Source organism: Topomyia yanbarensis, chromosome 2 (assembly GCF_030247195.1).
Source record: "Topomyia yanbarensis strain Yona2022 chromosome 2, ASM3024719v1, whole genome shotgun sequence".
NCBI classification, from domain to species: Eukaryota; Metazoa; Arthropoda; class Insecta; order Diptera; family Culicidae; genus Topomyia; species Topomyia yanbarensis.
The window spans coordinates 202,660,356-202,685,885 of NC_080671.1; the positions used below are offsets into that span (position 1 = coordinate 202,660,356).

Sequence of the window (25,530 nt, forward strand, 5' to 3'; positions counted from 1 at the left end):
ATCTTTTGTGTATGCTCTTTTGTCCCTTTCCAGTGCAGCACGAAGTGATCCTTTACTTTTTTTCTGAATGCCTGATTGATGTCCGATGTTGGCACTGTTTTAGTAGCCATTTTCCTTGAATTCCGTTTGCACAATGCAAGGTAATCCGCCTCATGATTTCCACGGATCCCACAACGGCCCGGTACCTAACATATCGTTATTAGGGGGTCACAGATTTCTTCGACTGTATAAGGGCAGTAATCTCGGACCACTACTGTTCGTGTTATACTTCAATGATGTAATGCTGTTACTTGCACCAGGGTGTAGACTTGCCTACGCAGACGATCTAAAGCTGTATTTTATTGTGCGTAACATCGACGATTGCGTTCGCCTTCAATCAATATTGGATCTGTTCGTTGATTGGTGTGAACGGAATAAGCTGACCGTAAGCGTTCCAAAGTGTATGGTTATGTCCTACTACCGTCTCAGGCAACCACTAAATTTCGACTACACTATCAATGGCGAGGTTCTGCAAAGAACTGATCGATTCAGTGATCTGGGAGTGTGGCTCGATCATAAACTTACTTTTAGCCTACACCGTACAGCTGTCATCGCAAAAGTATCATCTCGAAAATAGCGAAGGATTTCACTGCCCCGTACTGCCTGAAAGCTCTCTACTGCTCGCTTGTCCGGCCCATTTTAGAAAGTGCCTCAGTAGTTTGGATTCCTTTTCAGTTGAATTCGATCTTAAGGATTGAAAGTGTGCAGCGTAAATTTATTAGATTGGCCCTTCTTCCACCATATTCTGATCGATGTAAATTGCTGAACATGGATACTCTAGAACATCTGCGGAGAATTCAACAAGCGGGATTTGTTGCCAAGCTGCTGAATGGCGAAGTCGACTGCTCGAAACTTCTATCGTTACTTAACATTCGAGTGCCACCAAGACCTTTACGGAATGGTTCTCTTCTCGAGCCCCGGTTTCACCGGACAACCTTTGGTTATCACGAACCGATAACGGCAATGATTCGCACCTTCACGACTGTTGAGGAGATGCAGGAATTTGGTGAGTCGTCGTCCCGCTTCATCGGACGGATTCGGAAAAGTTGCAGGATTTAGGTTTAAGTTTTATTTCATATAGACAATAGTCAGATGAAAGAATAAAGATAATAATAATAATAATAATAATAATAATAATAATAATAATAATAATAATAATAATAATAATAATAATAATAATAATAATAATAATAATGTTTTGTTTGTTTGTTTATTAATGATACTTTACATCATTTGAATGATGCATTCGTATCAGAAGGAAATTTGTAGTTTACAATTTTTTATACAATTCGGTTTTTCGTAAAAATTCCAAAATTTTCTTTTCGTTTTCGTCCTGGTTGATCATTGCATTTCGTAAGCTGGTTGAATCAACGTTGAGTTCTTGTCTTTCTGTGTCGTACTTCCTGCAGTGTAGGATAAGGTGTCGCACATCTAGATTCGTACCACAGCATTCGCAGATTGGGGGGGCATCTCTTGTCAAAAGGAAACTGTGTGTTAGACGAGTATGGCCGATCCTAAGTCGGGTTAGTACACGTTGGTCAGCTGCATTGTCTCTGTCTCTCCAACGTGTCGTGTCAAATTTAACTTCTCTCAATTTACTATCACGTGAAGCAAACCACTGCTCCTCCCAATGTCGACGCATTGATGATTTTAGCTGTCTCCACGCATCTTCCGCGGGAATAGGTGCGTTAACTGCCGGTTGACTTCTCGCCTCATTAGCAAGTCGATCGGCTTCATTGTTGCCGCGAATACCGGCATGACCGGGAATCCAGCAAAATTTAACATTTCTACCACGTGCCATATTTTCCACCTCCTGTATCAGTGGATGTTTAGATTTGCCTGATTCTAGGGCCAAAAGGCAGCTCGCCGAGTCCGTAAGAATTAGTAATTTTTTTATATTTGGCACGAAGAGGGCCATTCGGATGGCATACGCTTCGGCAGAGAAAACGCTGTACTGCTTTGGAAGACTGCGCGATTGTGCCAATGCAGCTGCGTAGAGACCGGCACCCACTGTATCGTCGCTTTTGGAGCCATCCGTGTAGAATACGGACGTTTGCTGAAATTGGCTGGTTAGCATGTTTTGGATGACGGGTCGAACTTTTTCTGGAGGGTCGCCTGCTTTCACGACTTTCTTCACATCCCATACAACAGACGGTTTTGATATGTGCCATGGTCGATGCCCTTGCCTGACAATTTGTGCTACCGTGCTCAGTGGTTCTCCAGTTAGTTCCTGGATACGAGAAGACGCGCGGGTTACCAGAGGAAGGTTAATACTGTTACGGTCATTTGCTAACAGTCGAATGGCCACTCGCGCAATGGACTGTACCGCCAGCATTTCGAAGGGTAGAGTACCCGCTTCGGCCATGATTGACGATATGGGGCTGGTAACGAAAGCACCGGAAGCAAAACGGATCATCCGATTATATGCAGGTGCAAGTGTCTGCAGGCTAGCTTCACCTCCTCTGCTAACTAGTCCTACTCCGTATAAAAGTTTTGATGTCACAATCGCAGAACCAACTTGTAATAGTGTTGATCGTTGGCCACGCGGAAGTTGAGCACCAATCACTCTCATTACCCGTAGCCTCGATGCGCATGCTGCCTTCACCATCTTGCAGTGTGCCTTGAAGCTTAGTGTCCGGTCCAGAGTAACACCGAGAATTCGTAGCCGGTTTGTGTAAGGTATGGCGACCCGGTCGATGGTGATGTTGCGCGAAGGATTGCGTCGCGCATTGGGGCTACAATAAAAGATAAATGACTTTGTGGCGGCGATCGCGAAGCCTACACTTTTCGCCCACTTGTCGACAGCTTTAACAGCAGCCTGTACTTTACGATGCAGCGCATCCGATTTTCTACCTCGCAGAATTAGAAGGATGTCGTCTGCGTACAACAGTATCTCCACTCTATTTGAAACAACTTTGAAGATTGGCTGCATCGCGACGAGAAACAGCGTTACTGACAAAACAGAACCTTGGGGTACTCCATTTTCTAGGCTATGAACGCGCGAGAGTTTTCCTCCTACACAAACTTGAAACATCCGCTCAGACAGGAAACTTTGTAGTATGTTCATCATACGGCCACGTATTCGCCACTTTTTCAACGTTCGTAGGATTCCATATCGCCACGTCGTGTCGTACGCTTTCGATAAGTCCAAAGACGCTATTAGACTGTGTTCATCTACTATTGGCAATGATTTCTCTAGTTCAGCGAAATACGTTTCCGTGCCACGCCCGGAACGAAAGGCGTGTTGTCGCTTATCGAGTCGCCCGCTTGACTCTAATTCGGTAATCAGACGTCGATTGATGATCCGTTCAAGCAGCTTTGCCATACAGCTAGTTAGCGATATAGGTCGGAAGGCTGCAGGTCCGGAATCGTTACAGTTTGGTTTTGGGATAGGGACGATAAGAGCATTCCGCCAGCAAGTTGGGAATACGCCGCTACGCCAGACATTGTTCAGTAGCTCGAGGAGGATCGTTTTCACGGATAGCGGAAGTCGCTGAAGCATGGGATATCCTACCATATCGGGTCCCGTAGAAAGACTCGTTCCTTTATCTAGCGCCCACAATAGTTCATCAATGGTGATATCGATATTATACGTGTCGTTGGAGTCAGGTGATCGGTCTATACGTTGTCGTTCGGTGTTTCGTTTTCGTTTTTGAAAGTTTGGTGGATAGCTGGCTGTTGCTGATCTCTCCTTGTAATATTTCGCTAATTCTTCCGCTACTTCTTCGGGGTCATTCGTAAATCCATCCGCTAGCTTGAGTACCAAAGTTTGCTGACGTCGACCGCCACGCAGAGTATTCACTGTGCGCCATAGTTCAGTAGTCGTGCTGTTCGGTGAGATTTTCTCCACAAAATTCTCCCAGGACTGCCGTTTGGCTGTTCTAACCGCTTTCCGTGCTGTTGCCTTCGCCTCCTGGAACCTTTTCAAGGCTGCGGGTTTTTCAGGATCGGTGGTCTGCATACGACGTAGGGCTCGAAGATGTTTGCGTCGCTGTTTGATAGTTTCTTTCACCTCGGGACACCACCATGGAACCGCTTTTGGACCAACTCGACCGCTGGATCGTGGTATACACTTGATGGCTGCTTCAATGATTTTCTCCGTGAAATTTTCGATATCCCACTCGACGTCTGCGCGGATTGAAGTGATTGTGGTTTGTTCGTATAGAGGCCAGTCTGCTTGGTCAAAAAGCCACTTGCGTCGTGTTGTCGTGGCTAATGACCATCCTGGGATGGAGATTGTTATCGGAAAATGATCACTGTTACATGTATCCGGTAGTGTTCGCCAAGTAAGCCTTCTGGCCAAATGTTCAGAGCAGAATGAGATATCGATGGCCGACGTGTTGCCTGAGACCGGATCGATACGAGTGGGTGAACCATTGTTTAGAATTACAAATTTTCTTGTTAGAGTGGTCTCTGCGATGAACCGGCCGAGCGCGTTAGTTGACTGTGACCCCCACGCTAAGTGGTGGGCATTGAAATCGCCTAGGAATATTATTGGTCCGTCCAGCTCTTCGAAGAGGTCATTAAAAGCAGATTGGCATTGTTGGGCACTTGGGGGAACGTATACACACACAACCGTTGCCAGGATCGGTTTGTGAATTCGCACAGCGATAAGATGCAAACTCGTGGTGATTTGCACTCGTTCAAACGGTATCCCCTCTCGTATCGCTAGTCCAACACCGTGTTGCCAGTAATGATCGCTTTTGGACTCCAAAAGCAAACTGTAGTTTCTGCCCAAGAAGTCCGGTGCTATAACTGCTTTGTTGGCTTTGGTCTCTTGGAGTGCAACTATGTACGGATTATGTTCCGCAACCAGCTGCTTTAGTTCATCGATGTTCGCTCGCAGTCCACGCAGATTCCACTGCAGCGCGAAACAAGAGGAGTTGTTTGAAGCAGATGACGATGCCGATTCTACTGACTTGTTACGTGTTGGTGCTCTTCGACTCGATGATGGTTTACCGGCGGAAAGTCGGGAGGAGAATTGCAAGGACTGTGTATCTGAGAGGTAGGGACAGTCCTTTTCCCCCCGATCAGTCCCTTCCATGATTGGAAGTGGGGAAGCTACTTTCATCTCTTCTTCCCCAAACCGCTTATTCGTTTGATGCGTGCTGGTCACATCTGTAACGGGATAAACCGCAACAGAAACCGTTCGTAAGTGGACTGGAATGGGACTGACCTGTGGGACGTCTAGCCCCACAGTGCCAGCCGCTGTCGTAAAAACTACACTATTATTTCCAGAACTACCGACAGCAACCGGCACTGGGGAAAGACTTTGTGTAGTTTTCGTTGAATGCTTCTTTGGCCATGATCTTGTTGATGGGCCTTCTCCGGGTGAGGGCGGCGAGTGGTGCCAGGAATCCATGTGAAGAGTATTGTCAATTATATCTGAAAAAACGTTTAGCGCAGCAGTACCTGTGAGTGGGTTGGCAAACATAAAACTGACCTGAGAGAGGTCCGGCCCCACAGTGCCAACCGCTGTCGTACTAACTACACTAATATGCTCACGAACACCGACTGCGGTCGGCACTGGGGATAGACTTTGTGTAGTTTTGTTGATCTCCTTTTGTTCGTCGCTCGGAATTTTTTTGTTGGCTGGTTCGCGTGTTGTAGTGGTGAAATCGGTGTTCCTATCGGCCACAGAGGTGAATTCACTATCAACGGGTTGGGGTATGACGGCCCGGATAGTTCCTTCATCCTGCTGTGCTTGCGTTGGAAGGAGTACTACACTTTCCTCTCTTCCAAACCGATCTATCTCGTAGTCAGTATTCGTGCGTGGGTTGTCGTTGGTATCCAAACGTTGATGAAAATGAGAATTATCGAAGAGGCTGGCTAGGAGGCGTCTCGGTAATCTCAATTTCATCGTCTGAATATTCTATCGTTTCGTTGGTGGTAGTGGTAGCGGTTCTTTTTGGTGGCGGGCTAAAGTTATCCGGTGAGGTTGTCGTTGGTTTGCTGGACTGGGTGTGTTGCTTCTGCGATCTTCCTCGTTTCGAATCCGTATTTATCGCTGGTGAGTTGTTCCTGGATCTCGTTACGGGCCCGATTGCCTGGTTCATTTGCTTCTGTTCTTTGCTGTGCTGTGGTTTTTCTTGGCTGGCGAACTGTTGTTTCATCTGATGGATGTACGCCAACATTTGTTCGATTTTTTCGTCTTTTCGTTTGGTCTCCGCCAGAAGTTTTGCGATCGTTTCGTCCTTCTTCTTCATTGCCAGTTCCAACTCTTTCAGCTTGCTAAGGATCTCATTCGGTTGTGCTGTGGCCTGAGCATAGCTGCCTTTACTTAGATGTTCCGCTCGTTTGCGTGCTTCCGGGAATGTTAGATTGTCGCGGATTTTTATTTTTATGACCTCCATTTCTTTTTTATACACAGGACATTCGCGGCTTGTTGGTTGGTGATCGCCTTCACAATTCCGACAGTACGCAGTTTCTTTACATTTTTCTTCGCCGTGTTGTTCTTTCGAGCAATTAAAGCATCGCTGAGGACCAGGACATCGAACGCGAGTATGGCCGTAGTTGAAGCATCCGTAACAAGTTCGGGAAGTATGGGCGAGTAGGAACGTGAAGCAAACCGATCTTTATGTATTCCGGGTATGTGGTTTTACAGAAGGTCAAGATTAGCGCTGGCGTATTCACTCTCTTCTCAGCTTCCTTTCTTGTAATTCGCTGTACACGAATCACTCCCTGGCTTATAATTTCTTGTAAAACATCCTTCTCTTCCATATGAATCAGATCGTAGCAGGAAATTACGCATCTGCTTACGTTCAGATTCGGATGAGCTTCGACCACTACTTCAGTGCCGTCAATGAGCTGGGTCATTTTCTGCAACTTAGCAACTTGGGCAGGATTCCGAACTCGAAGGGTATACCGTGTCCCTTGAGCTTCGGTATTCGCACCTTCGATTGGACCTCCAGCGACAACCTCTACCGATTTACCGATGATGAACGGGTTTCTAGGCAATGGTACACCGTCTTTGCCGGTTAACTGCAGGAACGTCAATTCGCCGAATTTGTTCGTAGGGTCCATGTACTCTGGTAGTCTTCTTTTGCTTGACCCTCCCGGGTCACCGCTACTAGCGGCCGCCATCTTGGATCACACCACCAGACGTTGGTAAATGCGCTGTGGCACGGTCACCCGATACCAACCCCAAATGGACAAAAAAGGTAACGAAAAGGAAAGATCTTACCTTATTTGCCCCTTCAACGTCGTTTTTTTCCGAAGTGTTCCCACAATTTTGGGACACACTGTAGATGTGCAGTGATGAATCTGCTCGCTTACTTGCTTCTACACAGCCTCTAAATAGCAAAACAAGCAAGAAAAAAGCACTTTTCCAATATTGATGTTTTGCCGTTCACACACTTTTGGCCCGCACTGTACCGTACAAATAGCGGTACACACTGTACTGGTATCTCAAATACCACCAAATCCAACGTTAAAAAAAAATTCAATAATTTTTCAAAAACTTTTTACGTTTTTTGCGACTCGAAAAATATCGCCCGTTCAGCACACCGTCACACTCCACCAGTGAGTGAATGCAAGATCGGCCCGGCAACCACGCGGGTAGGCACAGCGATGGCTGTTTGTTTACCTATCGCACCGCGTGGGCAAAACTAAAATTCACTTTTTTCAGCCGTTTCTGAACCGATTTTCACCAAACTTTCACTGTTCACCACTAGAGAAGCACTTCGTTCACGTTTTTGTCGAAAAATAAACCGCGAATATCGCGAAAAACACCGAAAAAACACTGTGTTTAATTCCCGTATGCGCGCTGTTTATACCGTACGGAACGGTGTTTCCAACTCAGATGAATAATAATAATAATAATAATAATAATAATAATAATAATAATAATAATAATAATAATAATAATAATAATAATAATAATAATAATAATAATAATAATAATAATAATAATAATAATAATAATAATAATAATAATAATAATAATAATAATAATAATAATAATAATAATAATAATAATAATAATAATAATAATAATAATAATAATAATAATAATAATAATAATAATAATAATGTCATATTTAATAAAACCTCAAAGATAAATAAAAACCTTATTATGCAATCAAAACAGGGGGTGTCACTTCTGTCATCCGCTATAGAGAGACTTTGACAGTAGTCAACATGCGTGGGCCTAGCCGCTTCTAGGCCCATGTCGCCTGTGCAATAGCATTGGGTTGTTTTGATTTTAACAAAGGCAGATGTTGGCTAGGACAAAATGGCTGCCTAGCAGGGGACTGAATCGAAAACATTGACAGTTCCGAAGAAATAAGAACACTTTTTTCGACATATACGACATTTGTGCTCACTTTATTTATTTAAATATCATGAGGTTTTAGATACATTTATATTAAACTCAAGTAGCAGGTAGTACGGAATACGCAGATCACCGGTTTTAAAAATAGTTAGAATTTGTTTTTTTTTGCGATGATATCACAACGATTTTCGCAATGCTAAGAATTTTGAAAATTTAGCATATTGTTATGAACTGTGACCTGTCACAGGAGTCATAATTGACGTTAATTATTTGAAGAAATAAAATAGTGCTCTAAACACTTAAATGCTTCTTGCGACTTCTTCCTGTCTACAGCCTAACTGTTGTGCAGTTCTAAACTAACTCAATAAGCTACATTTATCAATTTATGCAGATGGCAATTATACTGAGAGTACCAAAATGCACAACTACCTGAGCCCGACGACCAATAGTTCTTTGAGAATTAATAGATCTTTTGTGATACAAAATTATGAAAAATTGTACGCATTGTTCCTCGATGCACCTGAGTCTTTAAGATGCTTTTAGTAGATTTCGATAGTCTCAGTATTATTTTCAACGTGTGCTCATAATAGCTCCTGTTCCGACCGGATCTTATTGATAATTTTGCACACCATACAATCATCTTACGGCAGTCTTTTTACCAAAATTCTGACAGCGGTGTGTGGTTTTTCGGGATTTAGAACTTGCTCCCCGTTCACCAGATAGTCTTGGTATGGTAAATTGTAAACCTCTTCGAAGCCCATTTTCTCCATAACTCGCGCCGAATAGTGACTACTGCACAACACATGGACGAGTTTAATGTTTTTCTCTTTCACACACTCCATCGTGCGATCAGTCAGTTTTCCAGCGATTCCCATTCCTCGATAGCGGGTATCCACGGACATGATTTTGACATCCAGCAACCGATCGATGTCCTTGTGCAAGTCGAAAATATTGAATCTCTCATCCACATAGTCCATTAAAGCCATAATCATTTTGAACTTGGGATGCTCACAACCATCGGCTAGTTTTGGCTGAGGTTCATCAGTCTCTGTCTGCAATGATAAATTGTATCGTTAATCGATTGTACACCATTAACCAGACGGATAGTTAGTTACAGGTCTGTTAATCAAACCATTGATGTTAACTCCAACGATTTCCCCGCGGGAGTTGACAGCTTTGAATGAACAATGTTCGTGAAGACACTTGGTAGAATACTTCTCCAACTCTTTGCATTCCCCCAGTTCAACAAATGTGTTAAGCGGTTCATCCTGAAAATGATTATAAAAATAATACATTTTAATCATTTCTCACAAAATTTAAAGAACAAAAAATCCGTGCTATCTTCCCAATTATGTAAGGACTTTTAGTATGTTATTGTACATATTTTTTACAGTTGAACTAATGAAGAATTCCCTGTTTTGCTCTTAAAATAGGAGTTCTTTATAAAGTTCCTAATCAGTTCACAAAGTTTCACATTTTCTGATGTGAAAACCGAAGTATTTGAAAATTCAACATATTATGATTATGGTAGAGTGCCTTTTTTGCAAAATAAAAACCTACGAGTAATTAAAATATTTTTTTAATATTTCTTGCTGAAATTATTTTGTAATTACACTTACAAGTTAAAACTACAAGAAGCACGACCCTGAAACTCTATGAAATCGAAAGCCTCTTTTTTGTCGTTTTATCAGTGAGAGAATCGAAAGCCCCAAAACGCCCGATCATTATTCATTTGTATTTCAAATTCCAAGTTTATTGAAACTAGTGAACTGTAACTAGTCAGGCCTCTGAGACCCCTTGCCTTTTTGAGTGTTAAAGAAAATTATGCAGAAATTATAAATTTTTGCGAAATGCGAAAAGATTTCTTTGTTTCACAATTTATGTTTCCTTTAAAATACATGGGTATTTTGGACCAGTACTATATTTTGGACCACCTGACGGTGATTTGTACATTTTTCCATTTAAAGCTCATAACAAATTGAATTATTGCTAATGTAACACTTAAATTATCATGTTAGAAAGCACCTCCCGTTATATCCTGAGTGAAATGGTTTAATTGAAAGCAATGAATTGAAAATTTTTAATCGTGTTTTCACATTTCAGCTCAACTGGTCCAAAAGCAGGAGGAGGTAGCATTGTTGTAACCAACATCGAAGAGTTATTATTTCTAAAGTGTAAACATTTCATTCATGCAAATATCGTTATTATGCTTATAAAATTCATAAGAAATTGATTTTAGGTTGAAAAAAGCGATAAGATGTATGGAAATTGATATTTTGGGTATGTCCAAAATATGTTAGCTATTTCCAAACGATAACATATTATCGCCATGCTCCCAATCAACTCTAACAGCTCTTTGCATATCAACTCTGCATTTAAAAAAAGTTCACTTTTTGTTCTTAGAAAAGCACTTCTTAGTCAATCATGTACAAATTAGTCATACAAAGTAAGATATGTGAACATTTAGATGGTGCAAAAACAGCTGGTGTCATTTTTTGGATTTAGTGTCATTTTTTATTGTTGCGGTATCCCATCTAAGTGGAATGCTCGGGAAAAGTGCCATAACGGTGGTTTCGGAAGCCTGCACCTGTTACAGACCAGCCAAGTGAATTTGGTGAGATAAATCTAATTTATAATTAATTTTTATTATCCATATAGTTGAATGTTATATAAATCAATCCAAACCCACATCTCAATTCCCCTCCCTACTAACCAATTCTAACATCCGTAATGCCTATGGTGATTGTGTGGGTTTCCCACATCGTCTTAAGCAGGTATTCAATTAACATTTCCTTCCCTTTGGCGATCGTAAGGACATGGCCAAGTGTGTAGTGAACTATACTATTGTATACAAAGATGTCACTGTACCAGCCACCCATGATGATTGCGGTCGTTTTTGTTATGCTAGGTTATGCTATGCTATTTAGATGGTCCAAAATCTGTTTCGAGATTTATCCAAAATATGTTGGCAGCAATGACACAAAGGATTATCGATGGTCCAAAATATGCTTTGTTTACGGTTCAAAATAAAGTTGAGTGGTCGAAAATAAGAAAAATGCGCGTTAACGATTTTTCATTTTTCCCAAGTATTTACGTTTATTTCACTATTTAGAACACTACTTATCCAAAAAATGATAAGCCCGTACATATTAGCCCTGTTAAATGATCCAAATTACGTAGCCAAACCGTATTTATTCAGATTTTTTTCTCATGACTTCCTAAAGCGGTCCAAAATACCCCTGTTACCCTAATGGATAAACAAACGGAACTTTGCATCTTTGAATAAATAAAATGATAGTTTTGATTGACTGTAAATAATAAATATTGCGACCATAAAATACGTTGCACTCCTTCAAAACTATACGTATTTTCATTGCATATTGAACATCCCACTCCGTAGCATACTGAGTAAATAATTCATACATGTCAGTAAATAGTTTGCAGAGCGAGTAAGGGCGCTAAAACCCTGGCTCATTAGCCAGGCAGGACTAAATACTTCTGTCCCATCCCAGGAACCTAGGACCAAAGGAGTGACATTAACTCTCCTAGAAAAGTCACTCCCAACGATTTATCAAACCCCATCAAATTGAAACGGTTGTGTACGGTTGTCCACGTTTCTTCTTTATTCAAGGTTCAAAATAATCCGTTGATTAAATTATTCATTGCATGAATAATTTGATTGCCGTATAATTTGGAATCATCTTTATTTTGCACGCTGCACAGTTAGCCTGGCCGCTTTAATGCTTGTGTCGTATTCAATATGTGCCACAAACATTAATAATGACAAGAAAAATTGTGGACAATTTTCCAGGATCCCTACATGTATTGGCTGTGTATGTGTAGACTAGACTAGACATACATGACAGTAAATAGTTTGCCTAAAAATACAAACTAAGCAAACCGCACATATCTGTTTAAATTTCTATAACTAGACGATAGAATCTAAAAATATGTCAACACAATTAGTATCTTTTGGGCGGATGCGTGCTTTCTTACAAAGCCTCATACCAGCGAAAAATTACTATTGCATGCAACATAAAATGGGCAATTTTGAAAAAAATAAGGGAAGATTGCTACATAACATGCAATCAAATGCAGGGAGTTTGGTTTGTGGTTAAGAATCACTCGAGGAATTTTAGAGGATCATATTTGGGGAAAAAATTGTTCTACACGTACCACCAAATTTCGATCGTTACAGAGTTATTGAACTTTTGATGTAAATAACTAGTCTTTAAACACATCTAATTCAAAAAGTATACTTCCATTCGAAAGGCGAGAAAATGTACTGTTGAATTGTGTCCTCACTTATTTCAGTTATTGAGAGTAAGTAACCCTTTAGAACTAATTTACATTTTTTATCGATTTTTCGTTCATTTCTCGAAAATCTTAATAGTTGATATTACCGTTTTAAAAATTCAGATTGTTAGTCTGGAAGAACTGTTTAATCTGTTGTTTGACATGATACACCTATCGTTTGGGTTATTGAAGTTGAATATTTTCATCTTAATTCCCTAATACTAGCTCTAATTGAAAAAGCATGGCACTTATTGTATTTCTATTTGTTTTCATTGAAAAGCCATGAAAATTTTACAAAGAAAAATGTATTAATACCTTACAGGTAAATGAATTTAGTATCCTTTTACAAGTCAAATATTTCAAAATTAGTATTATTACTAGCATTTCCGTAATATTCTCAAAAAAAGTAAATAATAAACATCACCATTATTATCATGGAAATAAAGCATCTCATCAAGTTTTACTATTCATGCTTTGACTCCATACAATTATCTCTTTTTGTTTCGAAGCAAAATCATTTTTATCACTACATTCCATATGCAAAAACGATGATTTCGAACCCACTGCATTTGTGGTGACGTCATGCTCACTATTAAATTGCAGCGAAATGAAAAGAGATAGAGATAAGGTGTCAAATAATAAGTTATAGAAAATGTTAAGGGGCATCAAATTAACAACCGCTACGACAAATATTATTAATTAAAAAGCAATAATTTTGAGCTCTTTTACTAGTAAAAAGTCATGTAGTGCTCTTAACTTAAAAATATTTATGCATAATTCAGTGGGACATTTTCGAAGCTTTCCAATGAAACCTTGAGTGAGGGGATATAAAGCATTTTTAGACTAGAGTCTTTGAATCTACTGCAAGTTGTGTACAGAAAAAGTTTAATAATGAAAATACAAAAAAACGAGAAGAATTAGGAACACGATGTCGAAAAACAAATTATGGGTCATTTTGAAACTCAACTTTTGGATGATAGATATTGATATGTTCATCATTCACATCAGCAAAAACACAAACTTTTAACAACTTTAACACTGAAATGTAGCCAAAACTAATTAACTGATAGATAAGATGACACTATTCAATAGGAAATTTTCTTACCTTCCCAACGAAACAAAAAGATTGAAAATAAAAAGACTTTGAGTTAAAGGTATTTTAAGGAAAATAAGTTATTCACATAAAAAAGTTCAGTAATCTGTAACGGTTGAGGTGTGATGGCATGTGCAGAACAATTTTTTTCTCCGAATGTGATAGTCTATCACCCATCGAGAGGTTCTTAACCATGAACCAAACACCCTGTATGTACGGGAATAATCTTATTAAGGAAAGAGTAAAGGTTTCAGCGTGAAAAAAACACTTTTTTACGAATTTTTTAGAACTTTGCGTGAAGAAAATTTATCAAAACTTTTGTACATTATATTGCATCATTTCAATAACACGCTGTAATTTTTCTATGCAAAAATATCGACAAACAACTAGATGACAAAGCTTTTTGTAGAACGTCTCTGGAAAAAAACATGATTTGCGGTGTTACCTGCCATTCCAAAACTACTTGACCGACTTCTTTCAAACTTTGCATACACATTCCGAATACCTAACCCCTACGTTGAGTTTTTGAGATAATTTTTCATGTAAGAGGGTGTTTACTCATAAAAAAATCTGAATTTTTCGTGAAAAATAGTAATTTTTCTTTAAAATGAGTAAAAATCCCCCTTAATTAAAAATTTATCTCGAAAACTCAACGTAAGGGTTAGGTATTTTTACATAGCATGTGTATGCAAAGTTTGAAAGAAATCGGTTAAGTAGTTTTGGAATGGCAGGTAACACCACAAATCATGTTTTTCCAGAGACGTTCTACAAAAAACTTCGTCACCGAGTCGTTTGTCGATATTTTTGCATAGAAAAATTACAGCATGTTATTGAAATGATATACTATAATGTACAAAAGTTTTTATTAATACGCTTCACGCAAAATTCTAAAAAAATCGCGATAAAGTGTTTTTTTTCACGCTGAAACCCATAGCCACCCCCCCCCCCCCCCACCCTTATGCAAATTAACTGATATGGAACGGTAAGCGAAGACCTCCGCCAAAAATACTGCATAATAATAAAAGAGCGCATAGTGACATTAAAAATGTCTCATTTCATTGCTAGGTCCATTTGGTCGAGGTTTTTACTTCTTAAATTAATTGAATTTAAACCAACTGATATCATAAGTTTTGAACAATTTATCCATTTCCTAACAATTCCATAATGGATTATTTTTAAATTTATACATTTTAATTAATGTTATTAGAGAATAAAAGAGTTTTTGTAGAATAATTCTTTAAAACACGCATTTGTGTCACTGAACTGAAAGCCATTCTTACAATAAAATTCCTATTTTTTATATTATATTTTAAAGCGGTTTATCAGATCAGATCAGGTGTTTTCAGCTATACTTCTAGCTAACGACGAGATATCATTTATCCATCCGTGAAACATTATTGAATTTTGAATCCCTATTGGTACGAATTGAATGTACATATACCAACAACCGGCTGGAAATGCGTTCTCCCACCGAGATTTACCATCAAAGCGTTAAAATTTATTCCCGAGTTAATCTTTCCAGCATGCATAATTTGATTCACGCTCATGAATTATTAATAAAGCGCCTCAGTTCCCATGTCTTGTGGGAAAATCCTACAGATTTTCCACCTGGTATGCATACACATATATATTCAGTTACTTTATCCTTTTCCTCGTTCATCGTTCCTCGTTCCTCGCTCTGTGCACATAGAAAGCAATGTCAGCACATCGGCAAGATTGCTAACGAGCACCCCGCAATCACTTGCCTCGGTCGTAATGTTACCAAACGAGAAATCCCATGTTGCCTTTAATCTCACCTTGAAGAAAAACTTTTTAAGCAACTTCAGAACATCCTCGGCGTCGTCTTCTGTAATTAGCTCAATCGAAATGTTCGTGTCAATCTCGTCGGAATGGCTGGCGTCTTCAATGGGGTTGCCTTTAGCTTTCCCCTCGGTACTGCTACTGCTGGTGGTTGACATCTTCGATGTCAAGCGCCCAAACGGCGGTAGAAGCTCCGATAGCTAGAGATAGCGAAAGAAATCCAATTAGTAAACTGGCGTATTTTATGTATACTGTAGTGCAATAGTTTGTTACTTGTGAAATTGAAGTTGTTTATACTACATACCATAAACTGATTTACATGCGAAAACTACGGAAAAGTGATACATATGAAATGATTATGGAATTGCCCTTCGCTTACTTTTGCGCTTTGAATCACAATATATTTTTGGCCCATAAATTAATAGTTTTAAACTAATTAAAATAATCCATAATGGGTTCGTGCCTTTAATATATTAATCGCAATTATGAATATAACGAATTGCCACCATATTGAACCAATGTGGATTTCCTATTTTTACAAGCCTCGCCATTCTACTCAGTTCATGAAGTTCGTGGCTGAACAACGATTTGAACCATCACGTCTATGGGATAGGTTTATTTCTTAAATTTCCCTATAACATAAACCAGTATAACATACATCAAATTTCGAAATTTATTTGATGCCAAACGAGGCCACCACAATCTATATTTTCATAGAACCTTAAACAAATGTAACTCATTTTATAAAAATTTCAGTTTGTAGCCGCAAAACTCTTGGTGATATATTTTTTGTTTTAAGCTTTTGCATAGTCTAAATTAAGATTGCTAGCAGCTGCACTTCGACATTACACCAACCGACGAAATCTCAATTCAAAACAGGAATTCACTCAAATCAGCAACTACAAACCTCATTCACTACGCAAGACACAAAGTACAAACCCAATCCAACCTACAAAGAAATCCAAAATGTTTTGGTCTTTTGTAAACTGGAAACGTAAGGAAAATGAGCTTCCTTTCGACACGTTCTCCACAAATCAAACATTAAGCCTTCCAAGCGGCATTTGTGACCGATTCGCGAAACACTTCTCGAGTACGTTCAAAAAAGAAAAAAAAATTATATGAAAAAAGGCAAAAAGCGAAAAAGTGTCTTGTCTTGAACATCGTTCGCATGAAAAGTTACAATGGAAAAAGCCATATAAAAACAACCAAATTTAAGGGGTTTGCCATAGCCTACGCTTTATAAACCGATAACTTTTAGTTCTACAAGTTCAAGTTTTTGGCGTTTCCGACCACTGTGCGACAGTCATGCAACAGAATCGAGAAGCTGAATTGCTGGTTTATACTGTGCGTATGAGCCGTGCCGGCAAGGTTCCATTTGTTTGATAGTACAGTTAACTCTCTCTATGTCGATATGGAAGGGACCATCGACACAGGGAGAGATCGACATATAGAACACAATGATTTTCTTTGAGAAAACTTTTCTTTCAATCTTTAATACATACCGGGAAATGAAGATAGATGCTTGTATTGGGGGGAGTAGGGTAGTAGACGACGAGGTAAAGTGCACTCGCACTGCGAAACATCAAGTTTGCTGTTTGAGAAGGAATCTCTTATTTGCAGTTTTTCATTGTACCCCACATGTAGGGCAATATGGGGAGACTTGACCAGGTTTTCAGCTAAGGCTGCAGAAATCTCTAAAAAAGTTTTCAATCTTTCCGAAGTCATTGAGATATAATGTAAAAAGGTATTATTCGTATTCATATTTTTGCGGAATTTTTAATTTACTTTTTCAAAAGTTATAAAAGTTTGTCTGAGATCGTTTTTTTTTTTTGTAAAGTCTCCCCGCAGTGGGGAGACTTGACCAAGAGAATTTTGAAAAATCAGAACAAAAAATGAAAAATAATACTGTAATCCTTTTTCCATATTGTCGAGGTTATTAGGTAGCAGTAAAAAATATAAAAGTGTTGCACTTCATAAATTTCGACTGTGTTTAATGCATTTCCTTTCAAGAATTAACTGTACTGCTTACATTGCATATTAGCACGTCACGAAATCAGCCATTACTACTAACTTTGTTTACTAGTACAAAAAGATATAGACTGATGTTTGATGTGGGATTTTTTCGTGAGGTAATTAACACTAACAGTGGGTACGACAGCATAGTAAATATCAGAAAAATTTTATCTTTCTTCGGCTTATTGCCACTTGGTCATGTCATGTCTCCCCATAAAATCTTGGTCAAGTCACCCCAACATTAGTTATTGCTTTCAATCTCGTGCAAATTTTAGTAATAACTATTTCAATGTTCCGATTTATGTAAAATAATTTCACTAGTTCATAAAGTATAAAATAATGTATGAGTACTTTAGAAGTAATTACTTCTTAGGCGAGTAGATATGTCCAAGCAAAGTTTGATACAAAATTACATCATTTAACGCAAATTTATTAAATACGGAATCTTTTCTATAAGGAAAGCATTTTTCATTCCAAACTTTTAAAATTACCTTCACGGACCGAAACCAGTATAAAAATATCTTTGAATTTTTTTTAAGAACCTAATAGAACGCGTCATAGCCAGTAATAGAATTCTGCGCTTGGTCAAGTCTCTCCATGTTCCCCTAATTGAAATTGTTTTGACCACGAAATAACGATTTCCGATACAGATGGCTGCATTTTAATTATTTTTATAGCACGTTAAAGTTAAAATGTTGAACCTAAAAATGCAAAATTTCTAGAAAACCTCGATATATGCAGATTAAGATGAATTCGTTTTACAAAGTCTCGTAGGAAAACATATTTAATATCCACTTTACCCCAAATCATGTCTTTACTGCCCCTACATGCAGTATATTGATATGGGACTTAGCGCACTGATCGCCAATTTTCATTTGATTATGTATATGCTTTGTGATGTCCTGAGAGAAAAAAAAAACACATCGACATAGAGAGAGAATAAAGCAGGCAAATATAAAGCTAGGTACATCGAGATAGGGAGATATCGAGATAGAGAAAATATCGACATAGAGGAGTTTTTATACGTGCGATCTGAGGGGACCTACGAAATAATCGAGATAGAGAAAAATATCGAGATAGAGAGAATTAACTGTATACCCGACCCGAACTACAAGGCTTAGTTACCAGCAAAAGGTATTTTACGACGAATAACTCGTTTTACCTTTGCGTTAGTTAATGATCAATTCTGTACCCTTAGGGTGATTTCGTAAGAGTTGCCACGTCGGGTGAGATGCCGCACTCTCTATATCTCGTATATGGGGTCACTTTTATATGCTAATATGATATTGTGAGTTTATCTTTCGAAGAATAACAATACTGGAGATGTAAAATAATCCTTATTATTAACTCATGACATTTGTTTTACCGTTTGTTGGCGTCCTGTTGCATCACGGAGTGCCGAAAGTTTTTCAGTACCACATTAAAATCAAATCATGTATCGGTTGAATAGCTGGGACCTGGCATTCTGATCATGAGCACGGTCATCTATAATTTCAGAGGAAAATATCGTCGTGCGGCATCTCTCCCATACAAAATTGCGGGTGAGATGCCGCACTCGATGGCGGAGGATACGCAGCTAAATGTATTTTTTACACCCATTCCGAGGTGAAATTCAATGATCATTTGCGTCAGGTATAGGTTCTTAAAAAGGTATATCTACAAACTAACGGACCTAACACAGTGCAATATAGAATTATGAGTATTTATCTAGTATTTTATATTTAAACGGGCAATAGGTATCTAAGTATTAATTACCTCGGTTTATTCTTCAAAGTTTCAGGCACTAATTTTAATGAACGCATTGATTTGTAGTGTTGTCAATTTTGGGATAAAAACTTAAATTTCAACGAACTGATACTTTTTCAAAATGAATCTTTCAAGAACAAACCTAAGTTATATAAAATCATTGTTGGGGAAAATAACCAAAAACTGTTCTTTAACCTTCCGGCAGTCGCGCTAGTGCACTGAGTACACGCTGCTCTGAAAATCTAGCGAAATCGTCTTATGGGACCAGCGGCTACTCGTTCAGTGGACCATAAGCGCGACTTCCGGAGGGTTAAGGAACCCCTACCAACATATAGATATATATCGGTAGTACAAACATATAAAAAATAGACCCTTAATTAAGTTACTCTAACTAAACCGTTACACAATGTTGCAAAAGAATAATAATTTGAAAATGCTGAATAAAATTAGTTTTTAGAAATGGTAGTACCCCCTTAAGGAAAGTTAAGGTGCTAGCCAATTTATAAGTGTAATCAAACTTCATGAAACTCAGCTGAAGACACCTAATCACAAAAACATCAACAAGAGTTAAAAAATACTTTTGTTCACTATTTTCCACTTTGTGCCCACGGTGCGGCATCTCTCCCGAAATGACCTTTGTTTAAAAATGTTCACGGAAATTCGATAATTTTTTTTTTCGTTACAATAACCATTTCGCAGTATTTTAGAAACTTGTCGCAATTAATAAAAATGATTTCATCAAATATTGAATAGTTTACTTTGATGCAGAATCGATTTTTAGAAATGTTCGGCATCTCTCCCCAAATTACCAGTGAATAACAATAAATTCAATTATTCATTAAATTATCAATAATCCACAAACCCGAAATTTTTGAAAACCTTCAATAAAATCATTGAATGTGGCAACCCTGTCACTAAGCGAAAACCACACCAAAATAAATGATGAAAATATTTCCGTTTGTTGTACATAAGGCAAGTCGTCCATCTGTATCGCTAAGTTGATAAAGGAGGTTGCCGTGTTTCAAACGTGTAACAGAAGCAAGATGGCAAATTGCTGGTTTATACCGTGCGTATGAGCCGTTACGGCAAGGTTCGAGTCCTTTAATAGGATTTTCGACTCGTATTACAAGACATAATTATCAATAAGACATCCTTATTAGGACGAATGCACAACGGACAAAGAACTGAATTAGAAAAATCGTTGTGTTAACTGAATTCACTCTTGCGCTTGTTTATCTTTACCAAGAAGATTAATAACATTTGAAAATTATATCAACATGTAGGGGTGACCGTCGCTGATTGACCGAAGGCGCAGGTTGGCCGAGTGCCTTTTATGAACAGGCTATTATGCGCAGTAGCGACATCTATAGTAATTTTTGTGGGGTATTAGGTCGATAATATACTGACGTAATTTCAGCTGATTTTGTGTTGTCGTTTGTACAGGATCACGTTTATTCTTTTTAAGGCTGGCTGGTGAGTAAATTTTTAGTTTTGTAAAGCAATGGGAGTAACGAGAATCATTTTACATCCGATTTCCAAAAACGTGGTACTGCTGGAAAGGGTATTCAAAACCCAACTAAATTATATAACGGTATCCAGTGTAACCTTACTTTTGTTTTTGTAAATCGTGATTGTTCTGGAAAATATGTATTGGGGTAGGTTGGCCGAATTTTGTGCGGGGCTGGTTGGCTGAATTGCAAATTTAGTGCAGAGCAATGTTCACTTTTATATTCGTGAAATTCTAACATTTTCTGAGTGAAATTGGATGTTATGATAATATTTACCACAATAGATCTAAATACTGGTCGCAGTGGTTTCGTCACCTACAAATAAATGCTAATATTGACGATTATAAGCAAAAATATACATGAGAAATAAGTCATAACAATACTATAAATTATTGACTAAAAGAAAGAAACGTTATCATCATTAAAAATTAAAAATTGTTTTTAAAAACAGATAATTCCAATATTGCCCTTTCACTCCTGATTTTTTCCTCCTGAGGATTTCCTGGCAAGATTTGTAACAGATCAACCCAACCTCGAACAAAACTCGTTCATCAGTATAGGCGAGGCAAGTGCACAAAATGATTCGAAGAAGCGCCAAAGTCGTAAACGCCGATCGACTCAGATTTTGACCGACTCCCCAATAAAAGCAACATCGGAAGAAAAGAAAAATGAAAGAAAACGTAAGCGTGCTCTGGCGGAAGAAAAGAAAACAGCGGGCGTTGTAAAAAAGATCACTAAAGTTGCCGAAATTAAATCTAAATTAGTCAAAAGACTAAAAAGTACAACATTGATTTTTTTTCACATCCAAAAATAAAGTTTTCTTACTAATTAAACGTTTTCCACTTATACTTTTGATGTGTTTCACTTATTTTACCCAACTCGGCCAACCTACCCCAGTCCTGGGGTTGGTTGGCCGATTTTTCTTTTCGTCTTTGATTATTTATAACTTTTTCCCTAATTTTGTTTTATGAATGAAAATTTTCACATATGTGCTCAAGGCTTGTATCTTCATGACAGCGTAAACCGTTTGTCAAAAAATCTAACAAGAATGAATGCAGAAATTCCGAAAGCAAAACTCGGCCCCGGTCTCCCCTATAGTTATTAATCCGTTCAATATTAATTTTGTGATAAATCAGTTGTATCATCGTAAAACTGCCATTTATTTGATATATCGTCGCTGTTGTGCTATCCTATGACAAACGCCATTTTGGAGTGAACTGAGTTAGATATGCCATGTTACTAAATTTTAAAATCTCCATAAAGTCGCGTTTTCAGAATTTTGAAATTCTGCTGGGTTACTGAGATATAGCGAAACACGATTATGACAAGCGCCAATTTCCCGAGTGATCGAGTTGTGCTATCTTATGACAAAGAAAACACAGACAACATTCTTAGTTTGTTGGCTTGCTATAAGCCAAAACGCTTGTAGCAAGCCAACAGATGTCTCTGATGGCATAGGTAATTCCTATGCAGATCAACCATAATCATTAGCTAGGTTCTTGTCTCGGGAGCAAAACTTTTCCTACCATAGTTTTTTTTCTGGGAAAGGTTGTCTTATATTTTTAAGTTTATTGAACAAATTTCCTTTTGAGATTTCCACTAGTTTTGGAAAGTATGCCGAAATGTAATGATGGATTATGCAAGAAGAATATTTGTTTCGTCTATTCGTCTGTGTACAATAATATTGTTTGAAATATATTGTCTCTAAATTGTTAATGGAACCAACTTTTGTATACTGTTTTTTCCGGAATAGAGGAGGAAAATTGTAAAAACTTTGTGTTCCAATACCATCATTTTGTAACCTGATATTGCTGCTATCGCATGGAAAAGTAAACTATTGAACATAGTGATCTATAACGCATAATATTACGAATCAGTCATGATTCATTTTTATATGAAATCTTCTGTGCACATTTATGACACGTCATCCATATTTTATCATCAACACATCATTATGACACGTATGCGAGCAATTTTGGTTTACATTTTAGGCAAAAACTGTAAATATAGTCAACCGATCTTTGCACAAATCGAGAGATTACTTCAGACAAGATAGCAGCATCGAATGCCTTCTCCGAAAAGCTTCTAACATTTATACATTTTAAGATATCCAATCTCAAACTTTAAAAATCGATTTTCTCGAAAAGTGCTAAATGGCACTTGTCATAAGATAGCACAATAGCGACGATATGTGATTCAGGTCAAACTATATTTTATCTGTGATGGTAAAACCAAACAATAATTTGTGCAAATATTTCAGATAATCTGGAAATTATTGATAATCTAGACATCTGCTGATACATTTTACAAAGCAACTTTGGTCGTGTCTTGTTACTCACCTTTTTATTTTTTCTTTCTCTCCAATGAATGAATGATTGCGCTGCACCGAACAAAGTGACGAAATAAAAAATAGAAGCATTACCTTCTAGAGGTAATAGAGGCAGGGCCGGCGGAAAGCGTGGGTAGTATGGGTAGTACTACCCACTCGAAAATAACCGAGTGGGTAATTACCCACTCGAAATTTTGAACCATTTCAAAAAATTTAAATGTGCAACGCATGTATCTCGCACTACACACATTTGAAAACATCGATGTACCACAATTCCACTCGCATAAACGAACGTGTTCTAATGTGAATGTAATGTAAGCGAATGCTTTGCGAAAAGGGAAAAAATCCTTACTAATGGACCCCTCACCCTATGCTTTCCACCCACTCGGACGTAAGGTGTTTCGCCGCCCCTGAATAGAGCTGAATTATAATGCGTTCCTCTTTCAAAATTGCCCAGGGATGTAAATATTTCTGAGCTTTGGTGTAAATTTATATACGCTCAATGTGCGGTCAATGCAGGATTTTATCGAACTTCAGCAACACTTTGATACTTTCTATAATTGGTGTGATGGCAACTTGCTGGCCTTTATGATATGGTTCGCCAAAGAGCTGATCCATATTGTTAGAGCGCATATCTTTTGAAGGCTCGGCCTCCAGCGCACTGAGTACGGTTAGAACGAACCCATGAGGGCGCTGTGCTTGCGTAGGCCAGATTGGAGCCGGAGCGACATGAAGTTCTAACTAAACTTGGAGGATTCCCCACGGGTCCGAGGAAGACCACCAGATGTCCCACTGCGTGCTGTATTGGCAGTGGCTGTCATAGCCGTCCACGATTTGCCACAAACTGCAAACTTGATGGATTTAAATGGTCATCTGAGTGTAATAAAGGAACTCAAACTAAACCCTCTCTTAACCACACCTATCTCGACCACAGTTCAAGATAAAACGGAGCTTAACCGAACTTCGATATCTCATATGAGGTCCGCATAGTGGATCGTCAGATATGGGATGTAGGGGGTTCCATATTGCCTCAAGGTACAATATCATACGGATGGTTCTAAAATGGGTGAGCTAACTGGCTCAGGAGTCTACGTACTAAGAATTAAAGAAACGATATCAATGGGAAAGTGGCCTACAGTTTTAGGCAGAGGTATACGCAACATACACCTGCTCGGAGGTCTGTAGGAAACGAAACTACAGACATGCAAAAATCGCAATCTTCTCGGACAGCTAAGCAGACCTTTTGCCATTAAGGTCGTCGAAATGTGAGTCCAAACTGGTTTGGGAGTGCATCACATCTTTACAACAACTGACAAATCGGAATAAAGCAATTATATTCTGGGTACCAGGCCACCAAGGAATCGATGATAACGAAGTGGCCGACGAATTACCATGGCGTGGTTCATCAAACATTCTAGGCATATCTAACTGTGCAATCAAACTAGAACTTTCGGCTTGGGCAAGAGACCAACTACTAAACAACTAGCGTAACGTAGAAGGCGTTCGACAAGCTAAGAAATTCATACATCCAGATACAACGAGAGCCAAAAAACTAATGGATCTAAAAGAATAGATTTACGTATAATCACAAGTTTATTTACAGGACATTGTCCTGCTAAGTATCATCTGTCAAGAGACATTTGTCGATTCTGTAACTATGAGCCCGAGAACTCGGAACATATTCTCTGCCATTGCGCAATACTATTTTTCGAAGGGAGCGATACTTCGGAAGGCATCTAATGACGCTTCACGAGGTATGGCATACCTGTCCCAAACGGATCCACAGCTACATTAATAATGTACTACCTGGTTGGGACGATACATGTGGACAAACAAACAACTCGCTTCCAACTACATTGGATTCGGGCAATTTGTTACATGTAGAGCAAACAGGGGCAGCCACAAATGGTAACCAGAATATTGGCGGCAGTGGCAAAGTTTCCCCTAACAAAAAAATAGTATTTATATTCGATTAAATCACACCCCCTCCCTACTAGTCTTAATAATGGATCCCCTATGTACATTGGCCCTTAATTCCTAGTTTAAACACTGAGAACTGACATCCAAGTCAAGTTGTCAAAGTGTGTAAGAAATAAAACCACAGAGAACAGACATATAAGCTAGAACAAACTTTCCCGAAAAACCTGTGTAAACATTTACATGAAAATACGTTGAAAATCACCATCGCATACAGGTTTGCATCGGTGAGTCACCATTGTATCCAAGTTTGCATACAAGTCCCGTATAGAGATTGCTGGCCGATCGAAGCGCCGACCAGCGGCAAGTTGCTACTTGCTGTTGTCGTTTCAAAGCGACAGTTTAATTTCTTACACAAGTTGAAAACTTTACTTGTGTGTCAGTTCTCAGTGATAAAACTATCGCTTTTAAATACTATCGGCAAATAGCAACTTGTCACAAGGCGGCGCTACGATCG

The 25,530-nt window shown here is 38.7% G+C and overlaps 2 protein-coding genes across 6 annotated transcripts in view; both read right to left on the bottom strand.

Moving 5' to 3' along the window:
- Window positions 1–6,318: 6,318 nt before the first annotated feature.
- Window positions 6,319–7,789, bottom strand: LOC131678742 (uncharacterized). The gene is made up of 2 exons (XM_058959028.1): window positions 7,689–7,789; window positions 6,319–7,438 (listed from the first exon to the last, which is right to left on the bottom strand). The coding sequence occupies exon 2, from the start codon at window positions 7,120–7,122 to the stop codon at window positions 6,505–6,507; it is 618 nt and encodes a 205-aa protein (XP_058815011.1). The 5' UTR covers window positions 7,123–7,438; window positions 7,689–7,789; the 3' UTR covers window positions 6,319–6,504.
- Window positions 7,790–8,326: 537 nt separating this feature from the next.
- LOC131682724 (arylalkylamine N-acetyltransferase 1) overlaps window positions 8,327–25,530 on the bottom strand; it is a 136,861-nt gene continuing 119,657 nt past the window's right edge. For 3 of the 5 annotated variants that reach the window (XM_058964419.1, XM_058964417.1, XM_058964416.1), the window contains 3 exons: window positions 15,497–15,700; window positions 9,427–9,579; window positions 8,329–9,363 (listed from right to left, as the gene is read on the bottom strand). In XM_058964419.1, the coding sequence (XP_058820402.1) occupies window positions 8,953–9,363; window positions 9,427–9,579; window positions 15,497–15,658 (726 nt within the window). In that variant the 5' untranslated portion in view covers window positions 15,659–15,700 and the 3' untranslated portion in view covers window positions 8,329–8,952. Of the gene's footprint in view, window positions 9,364–9,426; window positions 9,580–15,496; window positions 15,701–25,530 lie in introns of all 5 variants that reach the window. The other 2 variants (XM_058964418.1, XM_058964420.1) reach the window with 2 other exon arrangements.

Bases quoted from the DNA above. Each gene is read 5' to 3' on its own strand.
- LOC131678742 (XM_058959028.1), bottom strand. From the start codon at position 7,122: ATGGCGGCCGCTAGTAGCGGTGACCCGGGAGGGTCAAGCAAAAGAAGA.